Here is a 25,792-nt window from a genome sequence, read left to right as displayed (position 1 = left end):
CTGCATTTTTCTTCTTACTCTTCTAGAATTGCCCCTCTACTCCGATCGCCTTCCGGAGTGACCTCCGGCAGTCCCACGTGACAGCGGGATCTAACTTGGTAGAGGGTAGTGCCTCTTTAGCCAATTAGAAGATAAGATAACAGGCTGGAAAAATTTCATTTTTCCTAAAAGTACTGGTCGCACGACCCTTGATCGCCCACCTTTCGTCCGTCCATCAACCCTCCAACTTAATTTTGATACCCATCATATCCTTTCTCTTCGTTACTTTTTTGTTGGTAATTCTCTTAATCGCAGAACAGGAATCTCTGCAGAAGCCTTTCTTTAATCACCAGCAATTATGTTTCGATCCAGCCTCAGGCGCTGTGCCACTCAGGCCAGGACCGCCACTACGGCTGCCCTGCTCAGCCAAACCCGAGCTGTTTTGCCTGTCGCCCGCTGTCAGGCTATGACAAGCCGCTTGCCCATTGCCTCTATCACCAAGATCGCCTCTTTCCGAGCCTACAGCACCGAGGCCGCTGCTGAGCAAACACAACAGCCTGCTTCCGCAAACCCCGAGCCCGAGGTTCGCTTCGCTGACATTGAGGGCGTCGACCCTGTCTTGATTGGCACTATCACCAAGGCCATGAACTACGATACCATGACCCCCGTCCAGGCCAAGACCATCCAGCCCGCACTCAAGGGAACAGATATGTAAGTGTCATACATCGCGAGTATAGTAAAGGCGTACACTAACACATACCAGCGTCGCTCAGGCTAAGACTGGTACCGGAAAGACCATTGCTTTCCTCCTGCCTCTTCTGCAAAGAATGATCAACGAGGACCCTTCGCTGGCCGGCCGAAACGCTCGACGACAAGCCCGAGCCGACGATATCCGTGGAATTGTTCTATCACCTACTCGAGAACTCGCTGAGCAGATCGCCCAAGAGGCTCGCAAATTGTGCCGGGATACTGGACTCGTTGTTCAGTGCGCCGTTGGAGGTACCGATAAGCGCAGCATGTTGAACCAGACTCGCCGACAGGGTTGCCATCTTCTTGTTGCCACCCCCGGTCGCCTGAACGATTTGCTCTCAGACCCTACCAGTGGTGTCGATGCCCCCAACCTGGCTGCTCTGGTTCTTGACGAAGCCGACCGAATGCTCGATGTTGGTTTTGAGCGAGAACTCAACGAAATTATCAGCCACCTTCCCCGTCCCGAGGAGAAGGTCCGCCAAACCATGCTTGTCTCCGCCACTATTCCCGACAGTGTTATCCGCCTGGCTCGTTCTATGGTTCGAGCGGACGACTTTGAGTTCGTTCAGACTATTCCTGAGAACGAGTCTCTCACACATGACAAGGTTCCTCAGCATATCGTTCCTGTCTCCAGCTGGACTCAAGTGTTCCCCACACTCTTTGAGCTTGTCGACCGTGAGCACCAGAAGTCTCTCGAGGACCCCACTGAGCGCCCTTTCAAGGCCATTGTTTACCTGAACACTACAGCTCTTGTCGAACTTGGTGGTGAGCTTGCTTACCAAAAGCGAGAGAACGCCCGTAACGACCGCAAGCCTTTCCTCGCATCCTACGTCCTCCAGTCCAAGCTTGGCCAAAATCAGCGCCAGCGAGCTGCTGATAGATTCCGTGAGGCCAAGTCTGGTATCCTCTTCTCTTCAGATGTCTCCGCGCGTGGAATGGATTTCCCCGATGTTACACACGTTATCCAAGTTGACACCCCCCGAGACCGCGAGTCTTATATTCACCGTCTCGGACGAACCGGTCGACAGAACAAGGAGGGTCAGGGTTGGTTGATCCTCCCTCACTCTTCTGTTCGCGCTGCTCGCAAGATGCTTCAGGGACTACCCATTGCCCAGAACAGCACCCTCGAGACTGCCGAGGCTGACATTGCCGGTGGTGAGACCAACCAGTACATTGAGGCCACCAAGCAACTATTTTCAGTCATCCCTAGAGACCTCCTCGCTTCCACATACACTTCTATGTTCGGTCTTGCTACTGACAAGATTGAAACCGCTGAGGATGTCAACGCCTGGACCAAACATGGATGGGGCTGGGAGCAGCCTCCCTTTGTTAGCTCTATGTGGGTGAACAAGATGGGTCTGGCCCGTGCTCAAGGCATGAACATTAGAGAGGGAGGCGACCGACGTGGTGGTGATTTCGGCGGAGACCGTGGTCGTGGTGGTGACCGACGTGGTGGTGACCGTGGTGGACGACCTCAACGAAGCAGTGATCCTTTCGACAACATGGCTGCCAACGTTCGCCGTGACGACTTTGGCCGTGGCAGCCGATCCGGCGGCTTTGGCGGCCGTGGTGGTGGCGGTAGCCGCAATGGTGGAAGCCGCAACGGCGGAGGTTGGGGTGGCCGTGGTAGCAGCCGCTCTTCTTCCTTCTAAGGCACTAACTCGGATCAGTGAAATGGCGAAAATGTAATAACACAATACGATGGACGGATGCATGATTTGTACTTATATTGGGCACTGGTGTTTTTTCAACTACTGTAAGATACTGGAAAAGGGGTTTGGTTTATAGACATGTCTGCAGGCGTCAATCATGTGGCAATACCCACGACTACTCTACTTAAGAAATGATGATAATCCCAAAACTTCTTACTCTCGTGATCATTGCACATTTCGTTTCTAGACCTGCTGGTGGGTGTTGGAAGAACTGTATAAGGCTTAGGGACGCAGCATAAAGTAGCCTAAGCATGCAAATGGTGACCAAATTATTTATCTCTTATGATCTTGGCAGCCAATTCCTCCGGCACCCTGGCAACCTGAGTTGCTGAAGTACTGAATCACTAAGCTAGGTATCGAATCATGGACTGAATCGCTGAGTTACTGAATCACTGCCTAAGTTATTGAGTCGCTGTATCACTGACCTAATCACTGAATTACTAAGTTACTGAGTCACCGAATCACTGTTCTCTGACGACAGGCTACACACGATACTGTGAGACGATTATAAACTTAACCCTTAGAATATACCAGACATGGGAGACAAAGGCCCATGAGCGCTTACTCCAAACAACGCCAAACTAACAAAGCGAATATAAAGATCATGGTATTCGCTGGCCCATTAGCATATTGGCATCCCACAGTAACACTCTCTCATCCCAGCCAACTGTAGCTACCCAACCACCCATGCCAAACAGACACCAATCAACTCCTGTAACGAACTCGGTATGCCGATTCATGATACCAATCTGAGTACCTATTGAAGGTGCCATCATTGGACCTTGTGGTTGCTGTTGCTGTTGCGTCGACCCATCATTCCATAAACGCACCGTCATATCGTAACTAGCACTGATGAGAGTATCGCTTGAGTGAGGGCTCCATGCAAGTCGTCGAACAGCATATTCATGACCCTGCATGACAGAAATTGGACCTCCATTGGGATTCCGTATGTCAAAGGTTCGTAGAACTCTGTCTACACCACCTGTAGCTATGACTGTGTCTCTGTACTTGTTCCAGTCGTGGGTAAGGATCTCGGCTGGCGCAGAAGCACCAGGCGATGGTTGAGGCCCTGACGCATGGACGGGTATCGTAGCTGTGAGATGGTACTTGGCCGATGATGGTGTTCGGAGGTCGAAGATGCGCAGGTGGGAGTCGGAGGACACGGCGGATATCAAGGCGGGGTTGGAGGGACAGAATGAGGTGCTGTAAGTGCAAGTTCCGATAGGAAGCGTTTTTATCGAGTGATTGCGCGTCGGTGACCACTATAAAGTATTAGTATTTGGACCACCTCTGTATGGTGAATGCGACTGGACGTACGATTTTGACTGTACCGTCCCAGGAACTGGATATGAAAGTATCTTTAGTTATAGGGTTCCAGCAAACCGAGAACGTTTCTCTCTTGTGTTCATGAAAGTTCATAACGGGGAAATCATTCACGCCCAAATCGAAAAGTTTCAGCGATCCATCACCACAAGCGACAATCATCTGGTTCTCGTTGATCTCAGACCAAGCCAAATCGTACAGCGCATCATTTGTATCGAACCTGCGACACAGCCAAGTCAGTCTCTGCACAGCACACCAACATTCTAGACCATCGCATACGTTTTCTCAACCTGGACGCCCTGCGCTGTCAACGCAAGCGCAAATACGCGACCATTGCCTACAATGCCAAAATTGGAAGATGCCGCGACGGCGATTCGAGAGTCGTAGTATGGGGAGTATTTGACGGCATAGGGATTATACCCTTCCGTTCGGTATTCTAGCATTGCAGCCATGGCGCCAGGGGGAGGGACAGGCGCGTTTATTATGAGTTGTATTATGGTAGAGCGAAGCTACGGTAGACAATTGCTTGTCTGGGATTGGAGAGCTTCCCCTCGAAGCTACACCCACTGACATGTGCCTCGGTTTCGGGAATCACACCGGGCCGCGGGGCAGATGCAGAGTATGTGTCTAACCAGGTTCTGCGTCATGAACGGGTCTATGTAACAACCGAAGCCACTTAATTGGTGTCACGTGTTGACGTGTCTCGAAATTTACGACCGTCGCGTTATTCTAGCATCCCTTTCTCTTTACCGTCACGATATGCTGATTACGTGCCAAGGATTTACTGTCAGCAGGGATTGCATATGACGTTACGCCTTTTGTCAGATTGCGATTGAGACTATGAAAGCTTTCTTGACCCGCCCAAAACGGAAAGCATCTCCAGAGCTGCAAGCACAGAACACGGAACCAGAAGAGTCAACCGAAGTCAAGTTGGCATTATTGTCGTCCTTGCACCCACAGCTCGATCAAGAATACTTGCTTGATATCTTACTGGCTCATGATGGATCCGTCTCTGAGGCATCAGCGTCGCTTAAAGTCCAGGTCCCCGCGAAGAAGGGTCCTCGGGTCGTCGGATACCAACAATCCTTGAAACAATATACCTCCTCCACAAGTGACTCTAATACACCCAATAAGAAGAAGCTCAAGTCTAAAGCGGGGAGTACTCTGCATCTGTACGACCCTGAAGACGTCGCTGAGCATACCCCATGCACTATTATCCATAACTTCTTGCCCCCTGAAGAGGCCAACCTCTTGTTGGAAGAGCTACTAGAAGAATCAAAAACCTTCGAGAGAATCACATTTCAGCTATTCGAAAATGTAGTCGCTAGCCCTCACACATCTAGCTTCTATGTTGAGAGCTACGATGAGATCCAGCGTCAGAAAACAGAATATCACTACAACGGTGGTCGGCTCACGGTAAATCTCCATATGTAAGACGTAACATGGAGCGTTTGATTAATTGTATGTAGGATGTACGGCGCATTACGCCCCAGCTTATCAACGTGAAGCCAAAAGTCCAAGAGGCTGTCAACGCTGAGATTCAGAAAAGAATCAAAACTCGATATCCTGGCGGCAAGAAGTTGAAATATCAATCGCCAAACCCGTGGGTTCCAAACTCGGCCTTTGTCAATGCCTATATAGGCCCGCAGCAGAACGTGGGCTGGCATAGCGATCATCTGACATACCTTGGACCAAGAGCTGTTATCGGATCGATTTCTTTGGGTGTTGCTCGGGAGTTCCGCGTCAGAAGAATACTTCCAAAGGATAACGACACTAGAACTACCGAGGACCAAGATGCAGAGGGTCAGATATCTATCCATCTTCCTCACAACTCGCTGTTAGTAATGCACGCCGAGATGCAGGAAGAATGGAAGCACAGCATCGCACCAGCATTATCTATCGATCCCCATCCTATCTCAGGGACAACTCGTATCAACATCACATACCGAGACTATCGCGCCAACATGCACCCCAAGCTCACACCCAGATGCCATTGTGGGCTACCGTGTGTCCTCAGGGTTGTGACGAAGAAGAAAGACAATTTTGGGAGATACTTTTGGATGTGCTATGCTAATTCTCCGGGGCAAGAGAATTGTGGTTTCTTTCAGTGGACGGAGTTTGATGCTGATGGGAATCCCCTGTTTAAGAAGAAGCTGCGCAGCGAGTAGCAATAGCTGTCTTTCCTTTTGTAATGAATCAATGATCACGAGTCCTTGAAATAATGCTGATAAACAAATATGTCCATGATTAAACTGATAGTACGATGATAGTCGTGTTCGTTGAATCTTGTAGAAGTGCTGACCCAGTGCATGTTGAAGGTAGTGGCGGGCTACTGGTGGTGCGTGGCTAGGCTATGAGTATTCGATACACTGCCTACCCGAGTGGGTAGGTATAAGGCTATTATGCTTGAGGCACATTTGCACACAGGTTTTTGAAATTAGAGACGTGGTATTGCCCCTTATCTAAGAATTGAAATGTCTTTTCTATGTAACAGAGTGTAGACTTCAGCTTTCAGAAACTTCACGCGCAACCGCACGTCCAACGCGAGTAGATTAAATAAACAGGGACCTATCATTGAAATTCTTGAAGGTTCAAATCCTAAGGCTTCATAACAAGTCTAAGGGGGGTTACTTTGGGCTAATTTGACGATATGGTATTAGTATGAAACTGAGCTGGTCGTTCACCCGCTCTATGAGTCCAACTTCCTAACCACCTACACAATTGGCAGTAAACAATCTTCTCAATACACCTTAATCTCTATATAAGACCCAAGAATTCGGATTGATTGTCTTAGATCTTTTTGATTTGCCCCGCAACGGCCGCAGATGCCTCGATCCATGTGACTTGGTGACCTCGTATCCAACTTCGAATCGTTACTAGCGCACTCGGCTATCTGTAGCTTCGAAACTTACTTCACGATGATATTAGAGAATGCTGAACATTTTTTGTTCTTTGAATTTGTACTTTTCAAGGCAGTGAGAGGCCTGCGACTGCGTGAAGTGGACACGGGATGTATTGATACTCTTCTAAAGGCCAGTTGGAGATTTTGCAGATTGATATTGGCACCAACGTCTTCACAGTATCAAACAATTCGATCTATAAACCAAAGTAAAGGATCAATTGGTTAATACTTTCCAGTAAAAGGAACTATGTATGTACAAGTTATTTCCAAAGATCTTAACCTGTTGGTGAATAACAAACCAAAGGGCTTAGGTTCTATCATGCTACAGGTTAATTACTCAATGCCGAGCAAACTACTTAGATTGATGAAGTTTTCTTTATAATCTCACTGAATGTGATAATGATTAATGATTCTGGCAGAAATAATGGTCCAGACGTTGTCTTGATAACGAACGGACATTGCTTCCGTTTGCCAAGACTCGGGTGGGTCGTTCTTTCCGCTGTCAGACATCCGCCCGCTCAAGATCAGCCACTGGTATTCCGTCAGTGTCATGGCCCTTCCCATCAGGAAAGTCAATTTCAACCTCACCTCATCTCGACTTCACTTCGTCACAAGCCCATCCTTTGTCTTGGTCCAGGAGAACCTGCAAAAGCAAGCTTTTCCTCACAAGCAATTCAACGCAACATCTCGAGGAAAGAGCGAGGAATCTGACGTCATAAGCAACTATTACAAACCTCTCTTCTTCATCTTCCTAGGCTGTCAAGAAAGAACACAGCATGTCGGAACTTAACTTTCCCGCGTCCTCGGCAGCCATGCTAGAGTCGCGTCTTCCACCGACGACGTCTTCTGAGTCTCAGTCGCGACCTTTCGTGACCCTTACTTTTGCTACCTCACTCGACTCTTCGCTCTCCTTGGCACCTGGCGTCCGCACTCGACTCTCTGGGCCTGACTCCAAAGCCATGACGCATTACCTTCGTTCCCGTCATGCAGCAATCCTCATTGGGGTTTCTACCCTTCTGGCCGACTCTCCAGCTCTCAATTGCCGCATCAGTGGTGCTACGAGTCAACCTCGTCCTATCGTTATTGATCCCCATCTTCGCTGGGTTCCTAGTCACACAGACAAAGTCCTGGAAGTGGCACGCCTTGGTAATGGCCTGGCTCCCTACGTATTGACCGGAGTGGATGCCCAGAGCTTGTCTGCCACGAGTGTCGCAGTACTCGAGGAGCATGGCGGCAAATACATTCACGTACCTACCACATTGGGGCCTAATGGCCGAATGCGCTTCAACTGGCGCGATGTGTTTAACACTTTGCTTCACGAGAATCTTCCCAGTGTTATGGTAGAGGGAGGCGGTCAGATTATTAACTCATTGCTTGATCCTCGGTTTCACGACTCAATCGACTCTGTAATCGTTACCATTGCACCTACTTGGCTTGGTCAGGGAGGAGTAGTGGTGTCCCCGGATCGTCTCCAAGACTCAGCCGGAACTCCTGTCCCAGCTGCGAGACTATCCAATGTCTCGTGGCATCCTTTCGGAGAAGACGTTGTTTTGTGTGGCACGTTGCACAGCTAGTGCCCAAAACTAGGCTCTATATACAATCCCGCCTCTGCTCACACGTTCCTGACTGCGTTTGCCCCTGGCCCTCATATCTGTGGCCTCTTCTGTGCTTTGGGCCATCTCCTCTTCTTAGGTTTCCGCTCACGCTTGCATGACTTTTGCATTGTCCCCTATCGCCCTTCATAATGATGTCACCTTCCTGTCGCCGTTCATTAGAACGAGATATCTGAGAAACTTTGAGTTCTGCGATATCTTGATATTAGGTGCCAGTCATTTTGGTCAAACATGACCCATCAGCTTGATTTCCAAGCTTCGGAGAGGATAGTACGCGATCCAGGTGACGATAAAAGCCGACTCGAAGCCAATGTCACCAATTTGCCGACCTATAGGTCCGGCGAACCATGGCGTGTTCATCGAAGGGACGACCAACCCAAGACTGATGATTGAAGCGCCAATAGCAGCCAGGCCGGTTGGAAGTCTTCGTCCCTGATTCCATATCTTTGGGTCAAACGAGCTGTAATCTTTGTTTCGGAAAACTACAAGCTCTTCGATGATCACAGCGTCGAAGCATCCTGCCCAGTAGCCAATCACAGACAGAAAGTTTGTCAAGGACTCTTCCCATTGCGCTGCCGCATAAATGGACATTGGGACCATAATAGCCAACGTGGCGATAATGAAGAGAAACCGCGGTATCCTAGTGAAAATGGGAACAAGCATTTGTAAACACAGAGCGACCGAATAGTAGCCTAGCACCATGTTTCCCACGATGCTCACTGCAAGCATGACAAGAACGAATTTGCCAAACCCACCAGCTGGTCGGAGCATCTCAGCTAGGACGCCGCCTATCCCATAACCATCCCAGGCCGTTTGCCACGACTCAACATTCGGAATAGCACCTCCAATAGCAGCTCCGAGGATGAGCAAGGGTGTCGAAGGGATTAGGAAGCCAAGATACACGCAGGTGAATACCTTCCGCCTATTACGCTGTCAGCTCACTTCGCCAATTTGTCATGAAGGCATAAGCACTTACTTGGCTTCTTCAGGGTTGTGGTATACAGTGAAATCAGAGACTGTCCCTCCAAAGGTCATGAAGTACCCTGCCATAAGACTCCCATACCCAATGACATTCTTCACAGTTGCTGGATCATGGACAGCCTGGTTTACCAGATGCTTTCCACCACAGCCAACGGCAATAACTATGGCAGCCAGATTCGGTAGCCACTGCCATCGTTGCCACAGATGAAGCGTTCGATAGCCCATGAAGGCGAGCAAGAAGCTGATGGTGCAAACAATACCGATGCCTACATTGACGCTGATGTTGGCTTCTTCATGCACAGAAGCGATAGCCTGGCCGCTCACGATTGATCCAATGAGCGAGAATCCAGTTACTGTACCAGCATTAAGAAGGAGTGGTATGACACCGAGATATAACCTGCGAGAGTCAGACACATGCAGCATCAGCGATGCTCTGCAAACAAATACCAAGTTCGAGACTTACCCAAACGAGTATCTGGCTTGTATCATCTGTCGCATTCCCGTTTTGTATCCTCCTAGACTGATGAAAGCAGGGGGTAGGCACGTCACAATATTGAAGAAGATGATGATCAACGAAACATCTCGCAGACCCAGGCCGTATACGACCGTGCCGAGGGCCCCAGTGGGCAACCTTCTCATTGTCAGCTCCCGGAATTAACTCTACGTGTTCCACGACTAACGGTAGAATGCAAAGCAGGCAGGTGAAGAAGACCGTGAAGAGGTTACTGAGTTGCGTCTCTGTTCTCCCCTCTGGTGGTACTGGTCGAACTCCATTCTCCTCAACGCCCGCTTCAAGTAACATCTTGTACCATTTCGAAAGTGAACTGGTAATTCTGTTCCCGGGGGGTTCCGAAGTACTGCGCATGTTCTCGTCTCCCATGTCGGTTGTCGTGTTAATGGCTACATCGTGTTCGCGGTTTGCCTCTAGGTCCTTTTGCGCAGCCATTGTCTGTTCGGTGGTGGCGGCTTGTGATTTTTTGTTGTGTGCTGGGGCAAGAAAGAACGCGGCTCACTGGAGCTTGCAAAAACGGACACTCGATACAGCCTGCAAATGCGGACCGCAGCGAACATGCTCATGAGCTTTTCGTCTTTCTGCCAGTCCAGTGCAGTGTATCTCACTCTACGAACGGTCCGCCACAGGATCGCTGGTACACTGACAAAACTCACAGATCGAACCCCATACACTAGGCCCTCAGCCTACAGAGCACAGCTGGTGTTTCAACCCACAATCGGGCCTAGAGACGGGTTTAACTCGGATTTCTACAACATATCACGACAATTCGGCTTTTGTTCCGGACACACTTTGCTTGGTGTCCTGGAAGTAATGTGACGAGCCAGTTAGACCCTGAAACCGCCCTAGAACCTAATAAGGTTGGTTCTGCAACGCCCTCGAGCTAAACCGCTATGGTCTTCTAGCTTCTCGACGGCTTCAAGTGGTTGTCGATTCATATTCATTTGGTAGGATCTGGCCGACTCATGCCCACACAAGCACCAAAAACAACGATAGGGCTTTCTTCCTTTGCATGCTTACCAACCACGATCCTTCACCAGTGATCTTCCAACGATCATCACCCTGCATATTACTGGTGTAGATGGCGGTACTACGGCCCGCCTAGAAGCACACGCTTGGCAACATTGTGGGTATATGTGAAAACTCGCATGCCAAATGCTTGCTAGGGCATCCAGGAACAGAAACCATGCCGTGTGCAGTCGCTTTTGTGGGCAAGTCTTGTACTTTGTGCGAAGGTATCTAGGATCTGACACGCATCTGGATGCTCTTCTTCAAGCGATTCAAGCCGAGCATTGATACCAGGTACCCATCGACATATTCGGGCACTGCTATTGTCTACAATAGGCTGCCTGCATGTCGGATAGCAAGGGAAGCAAAGATTTACTGTCGTCGGTAGTAAAGCCTGTCAATAGGACAAGCCATACAGGCCCCATCCTTGTTTTGCTGGCACAACAAGGTCCCGTCGTAGTAAGTAGGTTTACGCGTCTCATCAACTACAATATTGCCTGACTCAAGAGTAACCACATAAGCTTCTGTTCATTACTCTTGTTCCGATAAGCTGTGCAGATCCAAAGCTTGAATCGTGCTACCTTCCTTGATTGTCAAGAATTGGGAAAGCACAGCGAATTGTTCGAAAACATCGCAATGCTGAAGTCTGTTCCCTTAAACTTCAGTTCAATGAGAGGGTGAAAGGGCACATCAAAGTACTTGTTTCGTATACGAGTCCCTGAGAAGAGCACCAACTGGCTGGTCTATTAACGCCATCACTCGCGCTTAATACCTATTCCAGACACTAGTAGCTCTTTCGTTCACTGGGAGTTTAGAACAACAGAATCATATGACAGCTCATTTAAGAGAAAGCCTTGGAGCTAACAGCAACCCCTGCTAAATGGGCCCTGGATTTGCAGAAACTAGAAAGTGACTAGTGTCGACAATGTTGCAATGGCGCAAGAAATGTGATGCAGATTCCAAAAGGTGCATCTCTCAATAAGAAATGAAGGGCCACGCTTGGCTGTAGTAAGCTAGATCGCCATGGCAAGTCGAGGTGCCGGCACATGACTGACTGGTTCATCAGCCCAACTTGACGAGTTGTTTATGGGAACTCGCCTGCTGTGGTTTCCGGTAGAGATCGCTCTCTCGCTATTCTCAGTTGGCATTGAAGAGTGCCTCAGCCTTGGAAGTTCGCGGTTTGATGACACAATCGAAGTGCTCCGGGTGACTGGCATCCGAGATCGTCAGTAAACTCGTCACCGAAGATGTTTCATATTGCCGAAGTGACAAGCTAGCAAGGAAGTAAGGTAGTATTTAAGGGACTGTGGGGTCGAGGCAGGGCAGGGATGTGCCGTGGCGCGTGGGGAGGGATTGACCGACCAGGTTCCACCATTGGTAAATTGAACGCGAGGCTCAATTGGTGTTCCATCTTGAGCCACCTTCTTGCAGAACTCCAGCGTGGAGAGCATTGTTGCTACCATGATCCAGACACTATTGTCTGCCAGAAATCGACCGACGCAAACTCTAGAAGGTATTATCAGAAACGGCGACTTGAGCTTCAATTAGCGCTGGTCAAGTACGTACCGGCGTCCGAATCCAAAGTTGCCGACGGGATATGGTTCGCCCCCGCCATACCTGTCAGGGTTGAAGTCTTGTGGATTTTCGTAGACCCGCTCATCATGCGCTATAGCATAGGTATTGGCGTAGACGACAGTTCTGAGCTTTGTCAGTACTTTCTCCACTTCATAAACATGGACGACGATCTTGATAGTATCAAAGAAATTTGATCTCACCCTACTGGATATTAGCCGGCTACATCTTATGAAAAGAAGGTGAAATTTGCCACAAATACCTTTAGGAATGAACATGCCCTGGTACATATCATCGTGAAGCGATTTGTGTGGGATCCCTGTGACGAGTTAGATGTTGCTGTTGTGTATTCCTAGATGCCAATCCCGGGAAACTGACCCAAAGGAGCCAACGGCGACCATCTTTTCAGACAGACTGATGTCAGCTTGCGGTGGACTGTTGGTAAGTGTTTTGTACTTCAAACGTACCTGTAAGTCTCCTGTACGATGTGCTCGATGTACGGTAAACGGGGTCGGTTTGAGAATCGAGGCAGTTTCCCAGGTCCAATCACAGTATCAAGCTCAGCTTGTGCTTTCTTTTGTATCTCGGGGTGAAGAACCATGTTTAGGATAAAGATAACACAAGTTGCCCATGTCTGTGGGCCGAAATTTCAGTTTTCAAAATCAATTGTTGTGGTCAAGTAAACTCACCGTGTCCGTGCCTGCGATGAAAACCGCGCCTGCGGCTCCTTTGATATCGTCCAGAGCCCACTCTTGTTTCTGTCCCTGTAACTCATTGTAATCATACAGCTGCAGTAGCTGGTGTGCAAGAGATGTGTTAGTTGAAGAATGACCGTTGCGTGACAGGAGATAAGTTAGCGCTTCGGTCGAGTATATGTGATGTGCAGAGTATTTTATCCACATGCGATCGACTTACATGCTCAGTCTGGGCGGCAGCAAAGGGAACGTCGTGTAATTTCGTGATAGCCCATTGCCATTGTCGAGCAAATCGCAAAGACCAGTCACAGATAAGCCAATCTGGGAGATAACGAACTAGACTCGGCCAGTTAGCATACATACGTTGAACCCCTGTCTGGCAAACTAAGTTGCCGGATAATCTTGGCTAGACAAGGTACTGGGTACTCGTACCAAAGGGAACTAGGTCAACAACACTATTTGCAGGAACTCCACCGTTGCCGGTGGCATACATTGCATCGTTGGCGATTCGGATATACGGGTCGTCGTCGCTTGTTACTTTGGTGCCATAGCTCACTTGTAAAACGATGGCCACCGCGAATCGACGCAGGGACTTTTCCCATGTATCAGGGGTTTCGATGATGTTCTTCACTGTGTGGTGGGCTTCGTTCCTCTGCAGCTCATGCCATTGTCGGACATTGGTGTTGCTGAAGGATGTCTGGAGGAACTTTCTGTGCATTTGCCAGCATTTTCCAAATGGGAGAAAAGTCAACGTCTTTCCCCATCCCATCCTATGAGGAATTTGCATAAGTACAATGGCATGGGTTTTAGAGTCAGGAGGTCTAGCTTACACTTCCAATAGAGTGAATCTGGGTCGGTCACAGAAATTGGCGCCCTTCTTCTCTAGAATGTCCTTAGCAACCTCTGCACTGTGAAGAACAATCGTAGAGCGGCCTAAAGACCTGACGTGAATGATATCCGAGTCTTTTGAAACTAAGGTCAGTAGCGTCGCTTTAATTTGGGACAAAACAAACTCACTGTATTCTCTGGACCATCTTGAATATACTTTGGCGGCGTTCTCCTGGGGTATAACGCGGGTATGGCCAAGAAGAAATTCTGATGGAGGTCCAGGTGGTAGGGGAAGTGTAGGTTGAGGGTGGTAGGCCCAAAATAGTAACAAAGCCACAACGGAAAGGGCCAGGCCAGGCATGTACGCAGATGAAAATTGCTCTATCATGATAGGCAGTACCTCGTCGTGAGCGAGTCAGGCAGGCAGGACCTTGGGTAGGTGGTTTGAGAAGTGCATCAACGGGTTGTTGAGGAAGGCGCAGAGCAAGAAGAAATAATGTTTCGAAAGAATCACTGTCATCCATCAGGAAGGATCTATGGATCTTCCCACCGGGAAGCCTAGAGCCACAATATAAGGTCACTCCATTATAACAGCACAACGCCCAACGCTTCTTGGCAGCTTCCTTGCACAGTCAGTCAGGTGCAACCAAACAGGCAGTCGCTTCTAATTCCAGAGGACTGTCTGCTCCTAATATCTAGGTACCTACCTAGGTAGGTATGAATGATGCAAACCGAGTACAATAATTGTAGTTCAAATCACAGGGGGGAAATCTATAAAGACATTGGCAGTAGTCAGTACCTAAGCATCAATCGACGATGTCGGTTCCATCAGGTGGGTGGCAGAATAGTCTACCTAGGCAAGCCAGCATAATATGTCTACCTAAATTACATCGTCTCTTTTGCTTTCAGCAACTCATTGTTTGATACCCTGACGCCTATATCGGGATTTTCCCGAGACCCAGGTGGTGCAGTTTGTGGGTATCAACATCCAAGATGCTCGTCTTTTACCGCGCGACGATCATCTTTAGTTCCAATAATTACTGTATGTCACCTGATTTAGTTGAACTACTGAAGTCTAAAGAACTTCCCGTCTGCTAAAGACTTCGGTTCCATTGCATCGGGCCCAGACCCTAGACTGCCCTGTAGCTGCAGGTGACATGCCGAACAGAACAACAAATCACTCTCTTATGCTTCCAGCCGCCAATTCTTCAAACACCCTGGCCGTTGTTCATGGATAGATGGGTAATTTAGTGGGCTTTCTACGGGATCGACCGGGCACTTGTTCGACGCAACCACGCAACACATCATCAGAATGATTCCACCCTCTCCCGCGCTGCTTTCCATCTTCGGATAGCTTCTGATCTAGGAACCACCAGAGCCAAAGAAAAAGTTCCCAAGGGCGCAAAACAGAGGTCCCCTGATTAGAAAAGCAAAAACGTTCATGATGTGGCTTTCCTAAGGATACGTTAATTCAGTTGGCCTAGCTCAGCTGCTAAATAAGATTAGTGATTCTGCAAACCTTAGTTGCCGTTACCACCGTCGCTCTGCACCAGGGGCCGTAGCCTATTTCACTGGCTTTGGGTTACTGATCTTCGGTAAACTTCACTGAAATGAAACGAAGATGTGCTTCGGTGCCGACACTAGAGTGTGTAAACCGGCACTTGATTCAGGGTTTCCATTGGGCCGTCGGAGCAGGACCGTCTTCGTTTACTTCACGTGCGCTAATACAACGTGGGATTATATTGGGCCGCATATCCGTGAAAATCCAATGTCCTAGCGAGTTCGGCCACTGTTCTAATTTTAATTGTGAGCCTCACCTGCGATACTTTCCACGAATACAGATTTTCTCGTAGGTGTTGCCTAACATGAACACCATCGCGCAACATGTTCCTTCCATATGGACCTACGGATGAAAGGCAAAATCACTCCACAACAACGTGGCTTGCACGGGCTGCTCCTCTAACTAACCCCTCCACTCTATGAAGTAGTTAGCCTTACTGGGGCAGGCGGGGTTAGTCGCTCATTGCACCTGACTCTTGGACAAGACGACAAGTCATGAAACTCTTCACCGCAAATACCCATCGACATCAATTGAAACAAACAATCTTGACGGCGTCATCACGATAGAGACTTGGGCACAGACGTTCAGAGGACCATTGATCTCTACGAGTCTTATTTCGCTGCGCGCTCGGCCTCTTACTCTTACACCCCTCAGGCTATCCACTCGCCTCAACTTTTTCGCAAACCGTTCAGTAATAACGTCTCCTCTCGTGCAAACGTCGCTTTGAAACCCATTGCCACCTATTCTTTTAGCCGCGGCAAACCGTCTCGAACTCTTTTTGCAGACCTTTTTCATCATGGCTTCTCACGCTAGCGCTCCGCAGATTACGGTCCTGGGCTCTCTCAACATGGATCTCGTTTCCTACGTCCCACACCATCCCCTACCTGGTGAGACGCTCACTTCTACTCATTTCAACACTTCGCCTGGCGGTAAAGGCGCCAACCAGGCTGTCGCATGCGGCAAGTTGTCCCGGGATTCTGACCTGTCAAACCCTTCGGCCAACGTCTCCATGGTGGGCGCCGTGGGTGCGGATCCTTATGGTACCCTCCTGCTTGACAGTCTTCGCTCTTTTGGCGTTGCCGTTGATGCAGTTTCCGCACGCCAAGACCAGAAGTCTGGAATTGCCATCATTATTGTCGATGAGCCCTCTGGTCAGAACCGCATTATTGTGTCTCCTGAGGCCAACCATGCTCTTCAACCTGCCGATTTCGAGACTCTTCCGGGCCCCCGCCCTGACCTCCTCATCATGCAGCTCGAAATTCCTTTCGATACTGTCATGCAGGCTTTGAAGGTCGCTAAGAGGGATGGGGTGCCCGTTCTTCTTAACCCGGCCCCGGCTCAGCCCTTGCCTATGGATGCTTATGATGGCCTAGCCCATCTTGTGGTTAATGAGACCGAGGCGGCGATTCTTGCAGAATGTGCTGAATCTGAACTCGATGACCTTGACGGTTTGAACCGTGTTGGTCAGGTCTTCATCGATCGCGGAGTCCACAATGTCATCATCACTTTGGGAGGTCGCGGCGTCTACTTCGTTAACAAGCAAGGCCAGAGCGCATTGCTTCCTGCCACTAAGACGTCTGTAGTGGACACTACAGCCGCCGGAGACACCTTTGTTGGTTCTTACTCCTTGGCGGCTGTAGCCGCCCGAGGTGGCCAGTTTGATATCGAAGCCGCCGTCGCCACGGCTAATCGAGCAGCTGCCTTGACTGTTGCGCGCAAGGGCGCCCAGATCTCTATTCCGTGGAAGGACGAACTATAGTCAAGGTAGTGCCAGATTTTCTTTCGTAGATAAACCAACAGAAACAATCGATTCGGATCCCACTACGTATACGGAAACTTCCTGCTCTACCTACTCTCTAAAACCATGTCGCCCAGCCCCATTTACTTGTCTCTTTTCTACCTTTCCCACGGGCTGGCGTCGCTGTTCGGCGTTCTTTATCATCCTCCCGCGTCGTTCCACGGTTAATTTCCCCATTTCGAGCTGGTGTCGACAAGTACGCTATCGAGGGGAATAGCCCTCTCAGAGTCTCGGTCCCTACCAGTGATCGTCTCTTCCACAACGTGCTGATGTCAGATTCGCCCGAAGAACTTCTTTGACCCCGGAGAGAAGAAAATTTGGTTCCATCATGGGAGGATTCTGCTTCTCTTGATTGTGTGGAGGCTGGACTGCCTGCCCCCATGTCCCTGTCAAGCCTCAGCGCCAGCGGGGCTTCTGGGTTCTTCTTCGTTGTGCAAGTTGACACGTAACTGCCACATCTGGAAGAGTCTTCTCTTATTCCCTGGCGAGAGCGGGAACGGGATCGAGATAGTGTTGCTATGTGGTCAAGTCTGACCTTGCCGCGATACCTCTGAAGACTTGTGTTTCTCTGGGGAATAGAGGGAGTGTGCCTATAACTCAAAGGGGTCTGTATCTGCGTTCTCGCCATCTCGTTGTCCGGCTAATACCCAATTAGCCGATACCTCGATGCAGACTAAAGTGACTTACAGCAGCGATTCGTCTTAATACCTCCTTCGCGTTTGTGGCACCCCAGTGTCTCTCGATCAGCGGTAACAACGGATTGGACTCTGAAACTGGTGCAGGAGACCAAAGTGACATAGCATTGTGTACCTTTACAGAGGCCGTGGCCACTGTCTCGATCTTGCTGTTCATGATGAGCGTCTCGTCGCTCATGCTTCCCATATCGTGAGATTCGGGAAAAGCTGGAAGGCGATGTGACATTCGCACCGTCATATAGCCCACGGTAGAGTCGCCGAGCTCCTCTTCTAGTGCTTCTATCAAGTCATCTATCTCCTGCGGTGTATAATCTTGTCTCTTCTTTTGCATGCCTCTGGCGACATGTACTCTCATCTTGACTAGGAGGAAGACACTGGATCCACGGTCCAGGCGATCACTGTTGGCTGGTCAGCGAGCGCTTCTTTCAGTCCGTTACTCCTTTTACTCTGTACTGACAGGGGAAACGGCTGCTCCTGCAAAATCCGAACGATCGACGAGTGTTCTGTGGGTAGGACTTGAACATTCAAATCGCGGAGGCAGTCATGCTCAGATGACTTTTCAACTATGTACTCTGTAAGTACTCGATCATCCTAGGGCAGTTCTTTGGCACCCACACTCGTAGTCGTCTTGGGTCAAACCAGCCAGATCCATGAATAGATCGGGCCTCTCCTAACGGGCTCCTGGCTGGATGTTCCTCTCTGGCGTACACCTAGGGGTAGCCGAGATCTCAATGGCTACCCAAAATGTGTCACGGCCCGCCTCGATAGCAGTCACTTCCGGCGTGATTTGAATGTTCGGTGCTTGGTAAGATGCTGCCCTCGTGCGCGGCAGGGTGGTGAGACTATCAATGAGTGGTGATGGAAAGTGGCTTTCAGGAGATGAAAGATGCTCTGTTTGGCCTCTTGTACGAGACGCAAAGGGCAACTCTTCCTTGAGCATACAGTTTCTGTCATAAATGTTGCTCAGTGGTGGGCGGATCATGCCAGGACGCCGCATCTCGTATGCCGCCGGCAAAGTATTGCAGGAGAAAGGAGATACTGAGCGGTTCTGGTCGAGCTGTACCCTCGTATGTACGTGTGCTTGCCTCTTCTTCTTGACCGATAGTTGCGTTGAAGGTGTGGCTCCTACGAGTCGAGGTGAACTATCATATTGCATCCTGCACTTTGTCTCATGCATGTTTCGGCTTGTGTAAGCATTCGGGGTTGAATTGTTATCGAGTGTCCTCGCATTCTCTTTCTCTGCAGTTGATGGCTGTGTGCCGACCTTTCGTCTCTTGGCAACCGTCAGTGACCCATCTCCTTGGAAGCTTTGGCAGTGCTTCATGCTGTTGTGCTTGTATCGCTTTTCTGCATGCTGGGTATCTTGTCGCAAGTTCTCGTTGTATCCCGTAACTCTCAGCGGACTCGGTTTCTCATGTAAAGTTGCACGGTTAGGGGTATCCAGATCCACCCAAAAGGGGAGGTCGTAACCTCGGGTCGTCATCGTATGTGTAACTCCTTGCCAGTAAGATCGATTTGCAATGAAAGGCTGTCCTGTTCAGTCGTTCTCGCGCAACTAATTTCACTTCTTTCGATGTATTGCTTGATGGTTGGATACTGGCAGTAGCAAAAATGTTGTAGGCTGGAAATGACAAACTGATATCTCTGCGCAACTCAACTCGGGTCTCAACAATAACTCAAATTAATCAAAAGCCGAGATACAGAATGGGCGCATTATTCATACAAGAAGCAAGAAGATGACAATGTCTTTGAAGATGAAATGTTCATTGTAACAACTCTACTAGAGGGAACGGAACCAATATTGTAGGGGTAACAGAGTTGCTCCTGCGGTATGAGAAATTATAAAAGAAATCCGCGAAATAGCTGGCAGGCTCGACATAGGAGATCATTTTACCACTCTTTCCTCGTCTTACAAACAATACTATCAGAGTAACAGGCAGCAACCCGTTCACACTCAATCGCTCAACTACCCGAGTGAAAGCCCAACAGTGGAAAGTCAGTCGCCATGCAATTAGAACAAGTCATATAGGCATCCTATAGCCCTATCCGATATCTAATTCTGGCCAAGGGTTCGGCGAAGGTTGTCCTTTACCGAATCGATATCGGTATGCTCCATCGCAAGGAACTTGATCTGTTAAGGTTAGCAAAGTCCCCTATCTCAAAGCAAAAATGACAGCATAGACATACCAGGTCATCCGACATTTTCGTCTCGCCGTAGAGAACGGGCTCTGATAAACTTGAAGAAACATTCTTCTTGACCCGATCCTCCCACACCCCATCCCAATTCCATTCTCCAGGCCGTCTTGGCATTGCAGATTTCGTATTCTCTGTAGCTTGCTGCTCATCCTCCTTACTCGTCTGCCCTTCTTCTGTCGTCTCATCTTCCACGAGCTTTCCTGTTGCTTTTCGGTGCGTCCTCCATGCGTGCCATGCTCCTGGGTTTCCTGCTGCTGCGAGAGGTACTGAGTCTAGAACCGCTTCGTCATCAAAGGCACTGCGGATATAGTGTAGGACTTCATAAGCCGAGACACTCTTGTGCCCAGTGCGCATGTAGGCGGGTGTTTCTGGCACTGTTGGTGTTGTAGAGTTGCTCGCAGCAGCGTCGGGGCTTGTTAGGCGCTGTTGGTCGGTTTGTCTCGCCTCTGCCATGCTCCGTCTACCTCGTCCGAACCAATCCGGGAACCCATGGCGCAAGCTGAATCCTCCGGGTGGTAGTCTCTCCTGATCCGATGCGCTCACGGTGCCGCTTTCTTGGATGTCGGTTGTGTACATGTATGTTGTTAAGGGTGTGATAAGAGGATGGAACATGTCGGTCGTGAAGACGACCAGGGGCGGAAGCTGAGGATACGAGTCGGGGAAAGATATTTGAAATCTGAGTATGGCAGGGCAGTAGGGTCCTATCATGACTGATCAGTATCGCGATGTCAATAGTGCTATAGTATCGTTTACCTTTGCGAACAAAGAGTACGCCGGACCAGAGTGTGGCATCTCCTGGGGTGAGACTAACAAACATCCCCTCTGGACAAGCCTGCTTGAGTCCAGAGCTGTCGTTTACTGTTAGCTGAGACCATCGCGCAAGTGTTAGTCGGCGTAACGAACAATTCGGAAAGGAGCTGCTGTTTGCGCAGCGAAGGCAATGCGCTCATATTTAGAGACGGCATTGTGGATTAAACCAATCGGCTATAGTATTTTGTAAACAAGCAGGGGATCGGGATGCTTGGAAAGGGACAGGAAATGTTGGTATGAGGCTGTAATAGAGCTTTGAGGTTGTTGAAATGACAGTACATGCGCAAGCTCAGGAGCTATCCTTTGCGATCTGGTAGGCGGTGAAGCTGATAATCAAGCGACAGCGGGGTACCTTTAGAACGTTGAAGTCATGAGGAACTGCAACAAGGCGTACAAACGTATAAACCAATATGAAATGTCCTTGAGAACAGTTAAACAAGATTAGATCCTGATATCCTATCTTGGAATCCGTTTGGTTGCAAGACATATCATGACAACTCTTTGCAAGAATCTATCCATTGTCATGACACCACTTTCACAGGCGCTACCCTACACTCCCTAGAGTTTCTGCCATGGGGATATTTGCTAGTCGCTGATGGGCTGATGGCGGGGTCATGCCAGAGGGGTAATTAGGTATCCAAGATCACAATCATGCCAACGAGAAATATCTCTCTATTCAAGTCTATCCTCCAAGAGTACTCCACCTCATCGAGACTCGTAATCATAAATCGTAGCATAATCTCAGCTGTGAAAAGAAGCTGCAAGATGCCACCCACATATGGTCTAGGTATTCCCTAAACACGATTTCCCATCATAAAAACTTTTTGTACCATGCCTCGCAAACTGGAAAAATGAAAAGAAAAATACATTGGGTTCTTATCGTCCGAGGCGCTGCTCGATCTTGGCCTTCTCCTGTGAGCGGATGGTCGCCACGTCGTCTCTGGTGGCGTTGTATGAGGCTGTAACTTGGTTGAAAGGGTTGTCGGGGTGCTTCTCGAACTCCTTTCGAATTCTGGTCTTGCGCTGATCCAGACGCAGACCAACGCCGCTGCCGTCCTTCTTCATCTCGTCGAGTCGTCGCTCCTCGTACTTGGCCAATGCTGCGGGGAATCGTCGCTCGGGATGTCGGTCGACCTTTCCATCGTCCTTGCCTCCTGTCAGAGACAGAGCATCGAGGGCGTTATCGATACCGGTGGCGTTGATGTCTGAAGGCTTGTCGTCGTCGAGTTGCGAAAGGTCAAGACCGCGCGACTTCTTGACGGGGGCCTTGCTCTTCTTGGGGCCCTTTGCGGGAGTGTTGGCGTCGTCCTCAGCCTCCAGAGCAGCCTTCTCGGCCTTCTTCTTCTCAGCTTCAGCGGCCTTTGCAGCGGCTGCTTCCCTGCGCGAAGCACGTCAGCGACTCCTTCAACCTACGCCAGCATTCATTAGGTACTCACTTTTTGGCGTTGCTCTTGGCTCCCTTGTTCCACTTATCGGCCTCAGCGGCTTCTTGGCGGGAGTCCTCGGCAGCTTGCTTTTGGGCAGCGGCTTCTGCCTTGCGGGCATTGCCCGCGACCTTCTTGGTGTTGTCGCCTTTCTGTTTACCGGCCATTGCGAAAAACTTCGGGAAGTGGGCGATTCAATATGCGCGTGTTAGGGTAAAAGAAACGAATATCTGCCGTAAATCGGGATATTAGTCGGCTGCTCAATGTGAGAAGAAATGGCGAAATAGGTTTTCAGGGTATTTCTGGTGCTGTTCACTTACTTTTGTCTGGTAGGAACCTAAAGATGGAAAAGTTGCGATGTCGTAACTAACCTCGGAGTCAGAGTGGAGGGTGGTGCCCAACCGATGACGGATTGGATGCCTGGAAACCCTGAATAATCAGATCGTACAGTGTAAATGAGTCACTGCTTGCGTACTGTGCTTGGATATCATCTTGAACACTGATGTTGGTTCAGTAGATTGGGGGCAAAAATGCGCTACTTCTATGAAACTAAACAGAACTAAAAAAAAATAAAGTAAGTTATTTATAAACATATACATTCTATACGCAAGACAAAGTATAATGAGGGCATCAACCCGGTATCGACTTAGCTTTGTACTCTGGGCATCATTCGCAATAGCTTCATCCAGGTCGAACCATGGTTTCTTTATGAAAACTTGGTTGATATATTTGAAGAGATCCATTAAGGCCTTTCCCATTTTGAAAGATGTAAATGACCTGAGCTTCGTTGCCTGATCCGTAAGTATTTGGCCCTCGTCAGCAGATTCTTGTATGCAACAGTAGAGGCAGTTCAGCAACTGCTGGCTGACCAATACAATCCTCGGTCGTTTCCCAATAGAGTCATGTACGTCAACTCGAAAAGGAAGTATTTGCCGCCATAATCCTTCGAACCTCGACATAAACAGATCATAACTTACAGGCTCTCATTTGACTCCCTTGTGCAACCACGGGATCACCGATAGACCTTGGCAGTTTGCGTAGCATCACATCAGCATCAGGTACGCTGCTCACCATCCTCGCTTACAATATGTCGTGGCAGCTTCTCACAGTTGTATTTCAGTTCGGCTCTGATGCGAACTATCATGAGCGAATCAGAAGCTAGCATTCTGTGAGACTTGAAGAGTGTTTTGGAGTGTCTTCGGAGGTACAAAGACACCATGACAAAGAACGTTCCCCGGCCATGACAATAGCAGCGACGTGCATGAATAGTCGAAACAGGTTGCTCACATGCCAACCTTCAACCTCAACACAAAGGACGCTTGACATGGGGTTTGGACCGAAACGTCGCGTTACACAACGTCGGATTCTGTTAAGAGCCGCTGACAATCGGAGAGAATAAAGGCAACAGAGTCTCTGTAGCACGGAGCTAACTTTGTGTAACCCACGTCACTCCAGCATCACCAACCACGCGCTTATACTGCTCCGATTGCCAATCAACTTTTGGCGTTTCAAAGACGACTATTGCCTCGCCCTGTCACCAGGCGTACCGCAATCAAGCCACGCTGCCTTTGGCAATAGTATTGTGAATGACAGTCTTTGGCCACGTCCGAGTCGTGGTTGGCTACAATCGGCCCGTGATAACACCATCATATCTCCTCCCAGTAATATTTCTGGCCTTCTTTGCCTCTGTCATGCAGCTCCCGAACCGCGGGATCGGGACGGTGGACGGGCCCGATCACCCAAATAGGAACTGTTCTCTGATCGGGCAACCAACTCGGGTGCTCTCCCGTAAGCCGCGACTCGGGTCAAGGCCCAAGGGATCACGGCTCAAGCACGCAGGGCTGACCAGGTTATGTTAGTCTCCTGCGGGACAACGAGACAAGATGGGCTTTGATTCCACAGGGTACGCTGAGGTCTCTGGAGCCGGGGACAACCCCCTGTATGGTCGGTCATTGACGAATGTCGTCTAAAGCCATTCAGAGGCAGCAACTCCTTCCCTTGTCTTCCATCGAGGCTGACGAGAACACAACTTGTGCTGACCGTACATGGGAGTCAAGTCTGTATCTGGTATGATCGGATATAGGAACCTGCTGAGCAGTATAGTATCTTGGCAGGATGGCGATGGCAACTCACCAATATCGGTTATAGTAAGCACATACCATGCTTCAGCCACTCGTGATATTTAGGCATCCAAGGCAATGCTTACGCAAACCCAGAAGCGATGCAGACCCTTGTGGACTTGTCCTCAAAGAAGAACATCCCAGAGAGAATGCGACTTTCGACGTTACCTCTTTGCGCCAACATGAAGATAAGGCAACCTGGATCATGTACCCACGGCATTATGAACGGGATTATCAAACATTACTCCCTGGTCTCCCTTAAGATTTTCCGTTCAAACCTTGTAAATTTGCAACCTCGACGTCAAGACTGAACATCGTACTGTATTTGTGCTCACCGACTGGTGAGACCTTAAGATACGTCAGATTCAACGAGACGAGGTTTCAATATCCCTTGGCCCGTTTTCTCGATTCGGTGAGCTGCATAGCAAACGAAAATAACAGGTCCGTTTGAAAAGATCCTTCCAAAGCTGAAAATAGTAAAGAATCCTTGTCGTACGTATTAACAATGGAGAGTCGCATCCGATTCCTTGTGTGATATCGAAAATGTGGCTTTATTCCCGTGTTCGTTTGGAGTCTAGAGGCAAATCACAGAGTAGCGAGCGCGTAGCATAATAGCCAAGGGTTGTCCTCTCCTGGAAAGGTACGTCGCAGACTCATCAGGTGCTCAATGCTAGTCGATATGGGATTTGAGACCTTGAACGTATTGTAGGTAGGGGGTATGGGCTAGGTACCGCAAAGTGTAGACCTGTTTCAGGGTCAAATGGACATTTGAAACATTTTATTTCCGTACAAGTTGACTCAATAAATGCATACTGACATATTGATGTCAGTGACAAGAAGGAAGCGTGTGAGGATTGTAATCACTGCTGTATCTGTGTCTGAGTATCACTCGTGATGAGATACTCGAGGGTGTAAATGGCATAGCCTGATCAAGGCACAGGAGAACCATGTTGAAGGCTGGAAAAAGTCGTAGGCGAGTTTTAGGGCGCTTACATGAGTCCCGAAAGAGCTACGAACAGCATCATATCGTACAGTAATATTTGTGGTTGAAAATGCAGACAGGCAGATCGATGTATGCAGAGTTACATGCGTATATGCCAAGCCATGCCGCCCGCAAACTCAGATGGTAATGAGTCGCTATACCTGTACTGTATCGTACTATCAAGGGTACGTTCGGCTGTGAGACTGTGCCGTGTCTGAGCCCTGGAATTATTGGCTTCGCAGCCAGGATGTCCGTATACTGACAACTGTTTTCTCTTTGCACGCGAGACTGCATTTTGGAAGCGAGATGTGACGAATCACTCAGCCATGGTG

The 25,792-nt window shown here is 49.2% G+C and overlaps 10 protein-coding genes across 10 annotated transcripts; 4 read left to right on the top strand and 6 right to left on the bottom strand.

Annotated features, from left to right (window-relative positions):
* Positions 1-182: 182 nt before the first annotated feature.
* B0J16DRAFT_303263 (P-loop containing nucleoside triphosphate hydrolase protein) lies at positions 183-2,706 on the top strand. The gene is made up of 2 exons (XM_046124666.1): positions 183-690; positions 743-2,706. The coding sequence occupies exons 1-2, from the start codon at positions 338-340 to the stop codon at positions 2,379-2,381; spliced, it is 1,992 nt and encodes a 663-aa protein (XP_045985368.1). The 5' UTR covers positions 183-337; the 3' UTR covers positions 2,382-2,706.
* A 118-nt stretch (positions 2,707-2,824) lies between these two features.
* Positions 2,825-4,356, bottom strand: B0J16DRAFT_285520 (peroxisome targeting signal type 2 receptor). Its single transcript, XM_046124053.1, has 3 exons — positions 4,044-4,356; positions 3,759-3,984; positions 2,825-3,703 (listed from the first exon to the last, which is right to left on the bottom strand). Exons 1-3 carry the CDS (start codon positions 4,214-4,216, stop codon positions 3,044-3,046), a joined length of 1,059 nt encoding a protein of 352 aa, XP_045985367.1. The 5' UTR covers positions 4,217-4,356; the 3' UTR covers positions 2,825-3,043.
* Positions 4,357-4,497: 141 nt separating this feature from the next.
* Positions 4,498-6,006, top strand: B0J16DRAFT_413821 (uncharacterized protein). Its single transcript, XM_046133394.1, has 2 exons — positions 4,498-5,180; positions 5,234-6,006. Exons 1-2 carry the CDS (start codon positions 4,605-4,607, stop codon positions 5,930-5,932), a joined length of 1,275 nt encoding a protein of 424 aa, XP_045985366.1. The 5' UTR covers positions 4,498-4,604; the 3' UTR covers positions 5,933-6,006.
* A 1,211-nt stretch (positions 6,007-7,217) lies between these two features.
* B0J16DRAFT_115564 (dihydrofolate reductase-like domain-containing protein) lies at positions 7,218-8,372 on the top strand. Its single transcript, XM_046121524.1, has one exon. It carries the CDS (start codon positions 7,443-7,445, stop codon positions 8,238-8,240), a length of 798 nt encoding a protein of 265 aa, XP_045985365.1. The 5' UTR covers positions 7,218-7,442; the 3' UTR covers positions 8,241-8,372.
* B0J16DRAFT_397425 (permease for cytosine/purines, uracil, thiamine, allantoin-domain-containing protein) lies at positions 8,373-10,206 on the bottom strand (the record flags this gene model as incomplete). The annotated part of the gene is made up of 4 exons (XM_046132315.1): positions 8,373-9,201; positions 9,256-9,657; positions 9,724-9,891; positions 9,941-10,206. The coding sequence occupies 4 exons, from the start codon at positions 10,204-10,206 to the stop codon at positions 8,505-8,507; spliced, it is 1,533 nt and encodes a 510-aa protein (XP_045985364.1). The 3' UTR covers positions 8,373-8,504.
* A 1,226-nt stretch (positions 10,207-11,432) lies between these two features.
* On the bottom strand, positions 11,433-14,308 carry B0J16DRAFT_413818 (cytochrome P450). Its single transcript, XM_046133393.1, has 11 exons — positions 14,064-14,308; positions 13,877-14,009; positions 13,479-13,816; positions 13,267-13,382; positions 13,041-13,148; positions 12,819-12,985; positions 12,730-12,752; positions 12,614-12,670; positions 12,346-12,478; positions 12,142-12,285; positions 11,433-11,989 (listed from the first exon to the last, which is right to left on the bottom strand). The coding sequence occupies exons 1-11, from the start codon at positions 14,260-14,262 to the stop codon at positions 11,917-11,919; spliced, it is 1,491 nt and encodes a 496-aa protein (XP_045985363.1). The 5' UTR covers positions 14,263-14,308; the 3' UTR covers positions 11,433-11,916.
* Positions 14,309-15,979: 1,671 nt separating this feature from the next.
* On the top strand, positions 15,980-17,243 carry B0J16DRAFT_115456 (Ribokinase-like protein). The gene has a single exon (XM_046121523.1). The coding sequence runs from the start codon at positions 16,232-16,234 to the stop codon at positions 17,192-17,194; it is 963 nt and encodes a 320-aa protein (XP_045985362.1). The 5' UTR covers positions 15,980-16,231; the 3' UTR covers positions 17,195-17,243.
* Positions 17,244-17,622: 379 nt separating this feature from the next.
* On the bottom strand, positions 17,623-19,411 carry B0J16DRAFT_371293 (uncharacterized protein; the record flags this gene model as incomplete). The annotated part of the gene is made up of 5 exons (XM_046130399.1): positions 17,623-17,691; positions 17,769-17,873; positions 17,921-18,326; positions 18,386-18,491; positions 18,637-19,411. The coding sequence occupies 5 exons, from the start codon at positions 19,409-19,411 to the stop codon at positions 17,623-17,625; spliced, it is 1,461 nt and encodes a 486-aa protein (XP_045985361.1).
* Positions 19,412-19,628: 217 nt separating this feature from the next.
* Positions 19,629-21,551, bottom strand: B0J16DRAFT_115294 (ubiquitin-conjugating enzyme/RWD-like protein). The gene is made up of 4 exons (XM_046121522.1): positions 21,028-21,551; positions 20,878-20,972; positions 20,116-20,825; positions 19,629-20,059 (listed from the first exon to the last, which is right to left on the bottom strand). The coding sequence occupies exons 1-4, from the start codon at positions 21,087-21,089 to the stop codon at positions 19,982-19,984; spliced, it is 945 nt and encodes a 314-aa protein (XP_045985360.1). The 5' UTR covers positions 21,090-21,551; the 3' UTR covers positions 19,629-19,981.
* B0J16DRAFT_339655 (uncharacterized protein) lies at positions 21,404-22,855 on the bottom strand. The gene is made up of 3 exons (XM_046127572.1): positions 22,730-22,855; positions 22,371-22,555; positions 21,404-22,312 (listed from the first exon to the last, which is right to left on the bottom strand). The coding sequence occupies exons 2-3, from the start codon at positions 22,523-22,525 to the stop codon at positions 21,811-21,813; spliced, it is 657 nt and encodes a 218-aa protein (XP_045985359.1). The 5' UTR covers positions 22,526-22,555; positions 22,730-22,855; the 3' UTR covers positions 21,404-21,810.
* Positions 22,856-25,792: the final 2,937 nt, after the last annotated feature.

The sequence above is a fragment of the Fusarium flagelliforme genome (genome assembly GCF_020744385.1).
Source record: "Fusarium flagelliforme strain FIESC 12 MPI-CAGE-AA-0113 chromosome Unknown B0J16scaffold_3, whole genome shotgun sequence".
Lineage (NCBI taxonomy): Eukaryota > Fungi > Ascomycota > Sordariomycetes > Hypocreales > Nectriaceae > Fusarium > Fusarium flagelliforme.
This window is presented reverse-complemented; position numbering and strand designations above follow the sequence as displayed.

Bases quoted from the DNA above. Each gene is read 5' to 3' on its own strand.
- B0J16DRAFT_413821 (XM_046133394.1), top strand. From the start codon at position 4,605: ATGAAAGCTTTCTTGACCCGCCCAAAACGGAAAGCATCTCCAGAGCTG. The intron at 5,181-5,233 runs GTAAATCTCCAT...AATTGTATGTAG, and splicing joins ACAACGGTGGTCGGCTCACG to GATGTACGGCGCATTACGCC.
- B0J16DRAFT_285520 (XM_046124053.1), bottom strand. From the start codon at position 4,216: ATGGCTGCAATGCTAGAATACCGAACGGAAGGGTATAATCCCTATGCC. The intron at 3,985-4,043 runs GTATGCGATGGT...GCTGTGTCGCAG, and splicing joins GGCGTCCAGGTTGAGAAAAC to GTTCGATACAAATGATGCGC. The intron at 3,704-3,758 runs GTACGTCCAGTC...AATACTTTATAG, and splicing joins GGGACGGTACAGTCAAAATC to TGGTCACCGACGCGCAATCA.
- B0J16DRAFT_115456 (XM_046121523.1), top strand. From the start codon at position 16,232: ATGGCTTCTCACGCTAGCGCTCCGCAGATTACGGTCCTGGGCTCTCTC.
- B0J16DRAFT_303263 (XM_046124666.1), top strand. From the start codon at position 338: ATGTTTCGATCCAGCCTCAGGCGCTGTGCCACTCAGGCCAGGACCGCC. The intron at 691-742 runs GTAAGTGTCATA...AACACATACCAG, and splicing joins GCACTCAAGGGAACAGATAT to CGTCGCTCAGGCTAAGACTG.
- B0J16DRAFT_413818 (XM_046133393.1), bottom strand. From the start codon at position 14,262: ATGATAGAGCAATTTTCATCTGCGTACATGCCTGGCCTGGCCCTTTCC. The intron at 13,817-13,876 runs GTAAGCTAGACC...AATTCCTCATAG, and splicing joins AGATTCACTCTATTGGAAGT to GATGGGATGGGGAAAGACGT. The intron at 12,986-13,040 runs GTGAGTTTACTT...TTCGGCCCACAG, and splicing joins TCATCGCAGGCACGGACACG to ACATGGGCAACTTGTGTTAT.
- B0J16DRAFT_339655 (XM_046127572.1), bottom strand. From the start codon at position 22,525: ATGGCCGGTAAACAGAAAGGCGACAACACCAAGAAGGTCGCGGGCAAT. The intron at 22,313-22,370 runs GTGAGTACCTAA...TGCTTCGCGCAG, and splicing joins GCCAAGAGCAACGCCAAAAA to GGAAGCAGCCGCTGCAAAGG.
- B0J16DRAFT_115564 (XM_046121524.1), top strand. From the start codon at position 7,443: ATGTCGGAACTTAACTTTCCCGCGTCCTCGGCAGCCATGCTAGAGTCG.
- B0J16DRAFT_115294 (XM_046121522.1), bottom strand. From the start codon at position 21,089: ATGCCGTCTCTAAATATGAGCGCATTGCCTTCGCTGCGCAAACAGCAG. The intron at 20,973-21,027 runs GTTCGTTACGCC...AGTAAACGACAG, and splicing joins CAGCAGCTCCTTTCCGAATT to CTCTGGACTCAAGCAGGCTT. The intron at 20,826-20,877 runs GTAAACGATACT...CAGTCATGATAG, and splicing joins CGTACTCTTTGTTCGCAAAG to GACCCTACTGCCCTGCCATA.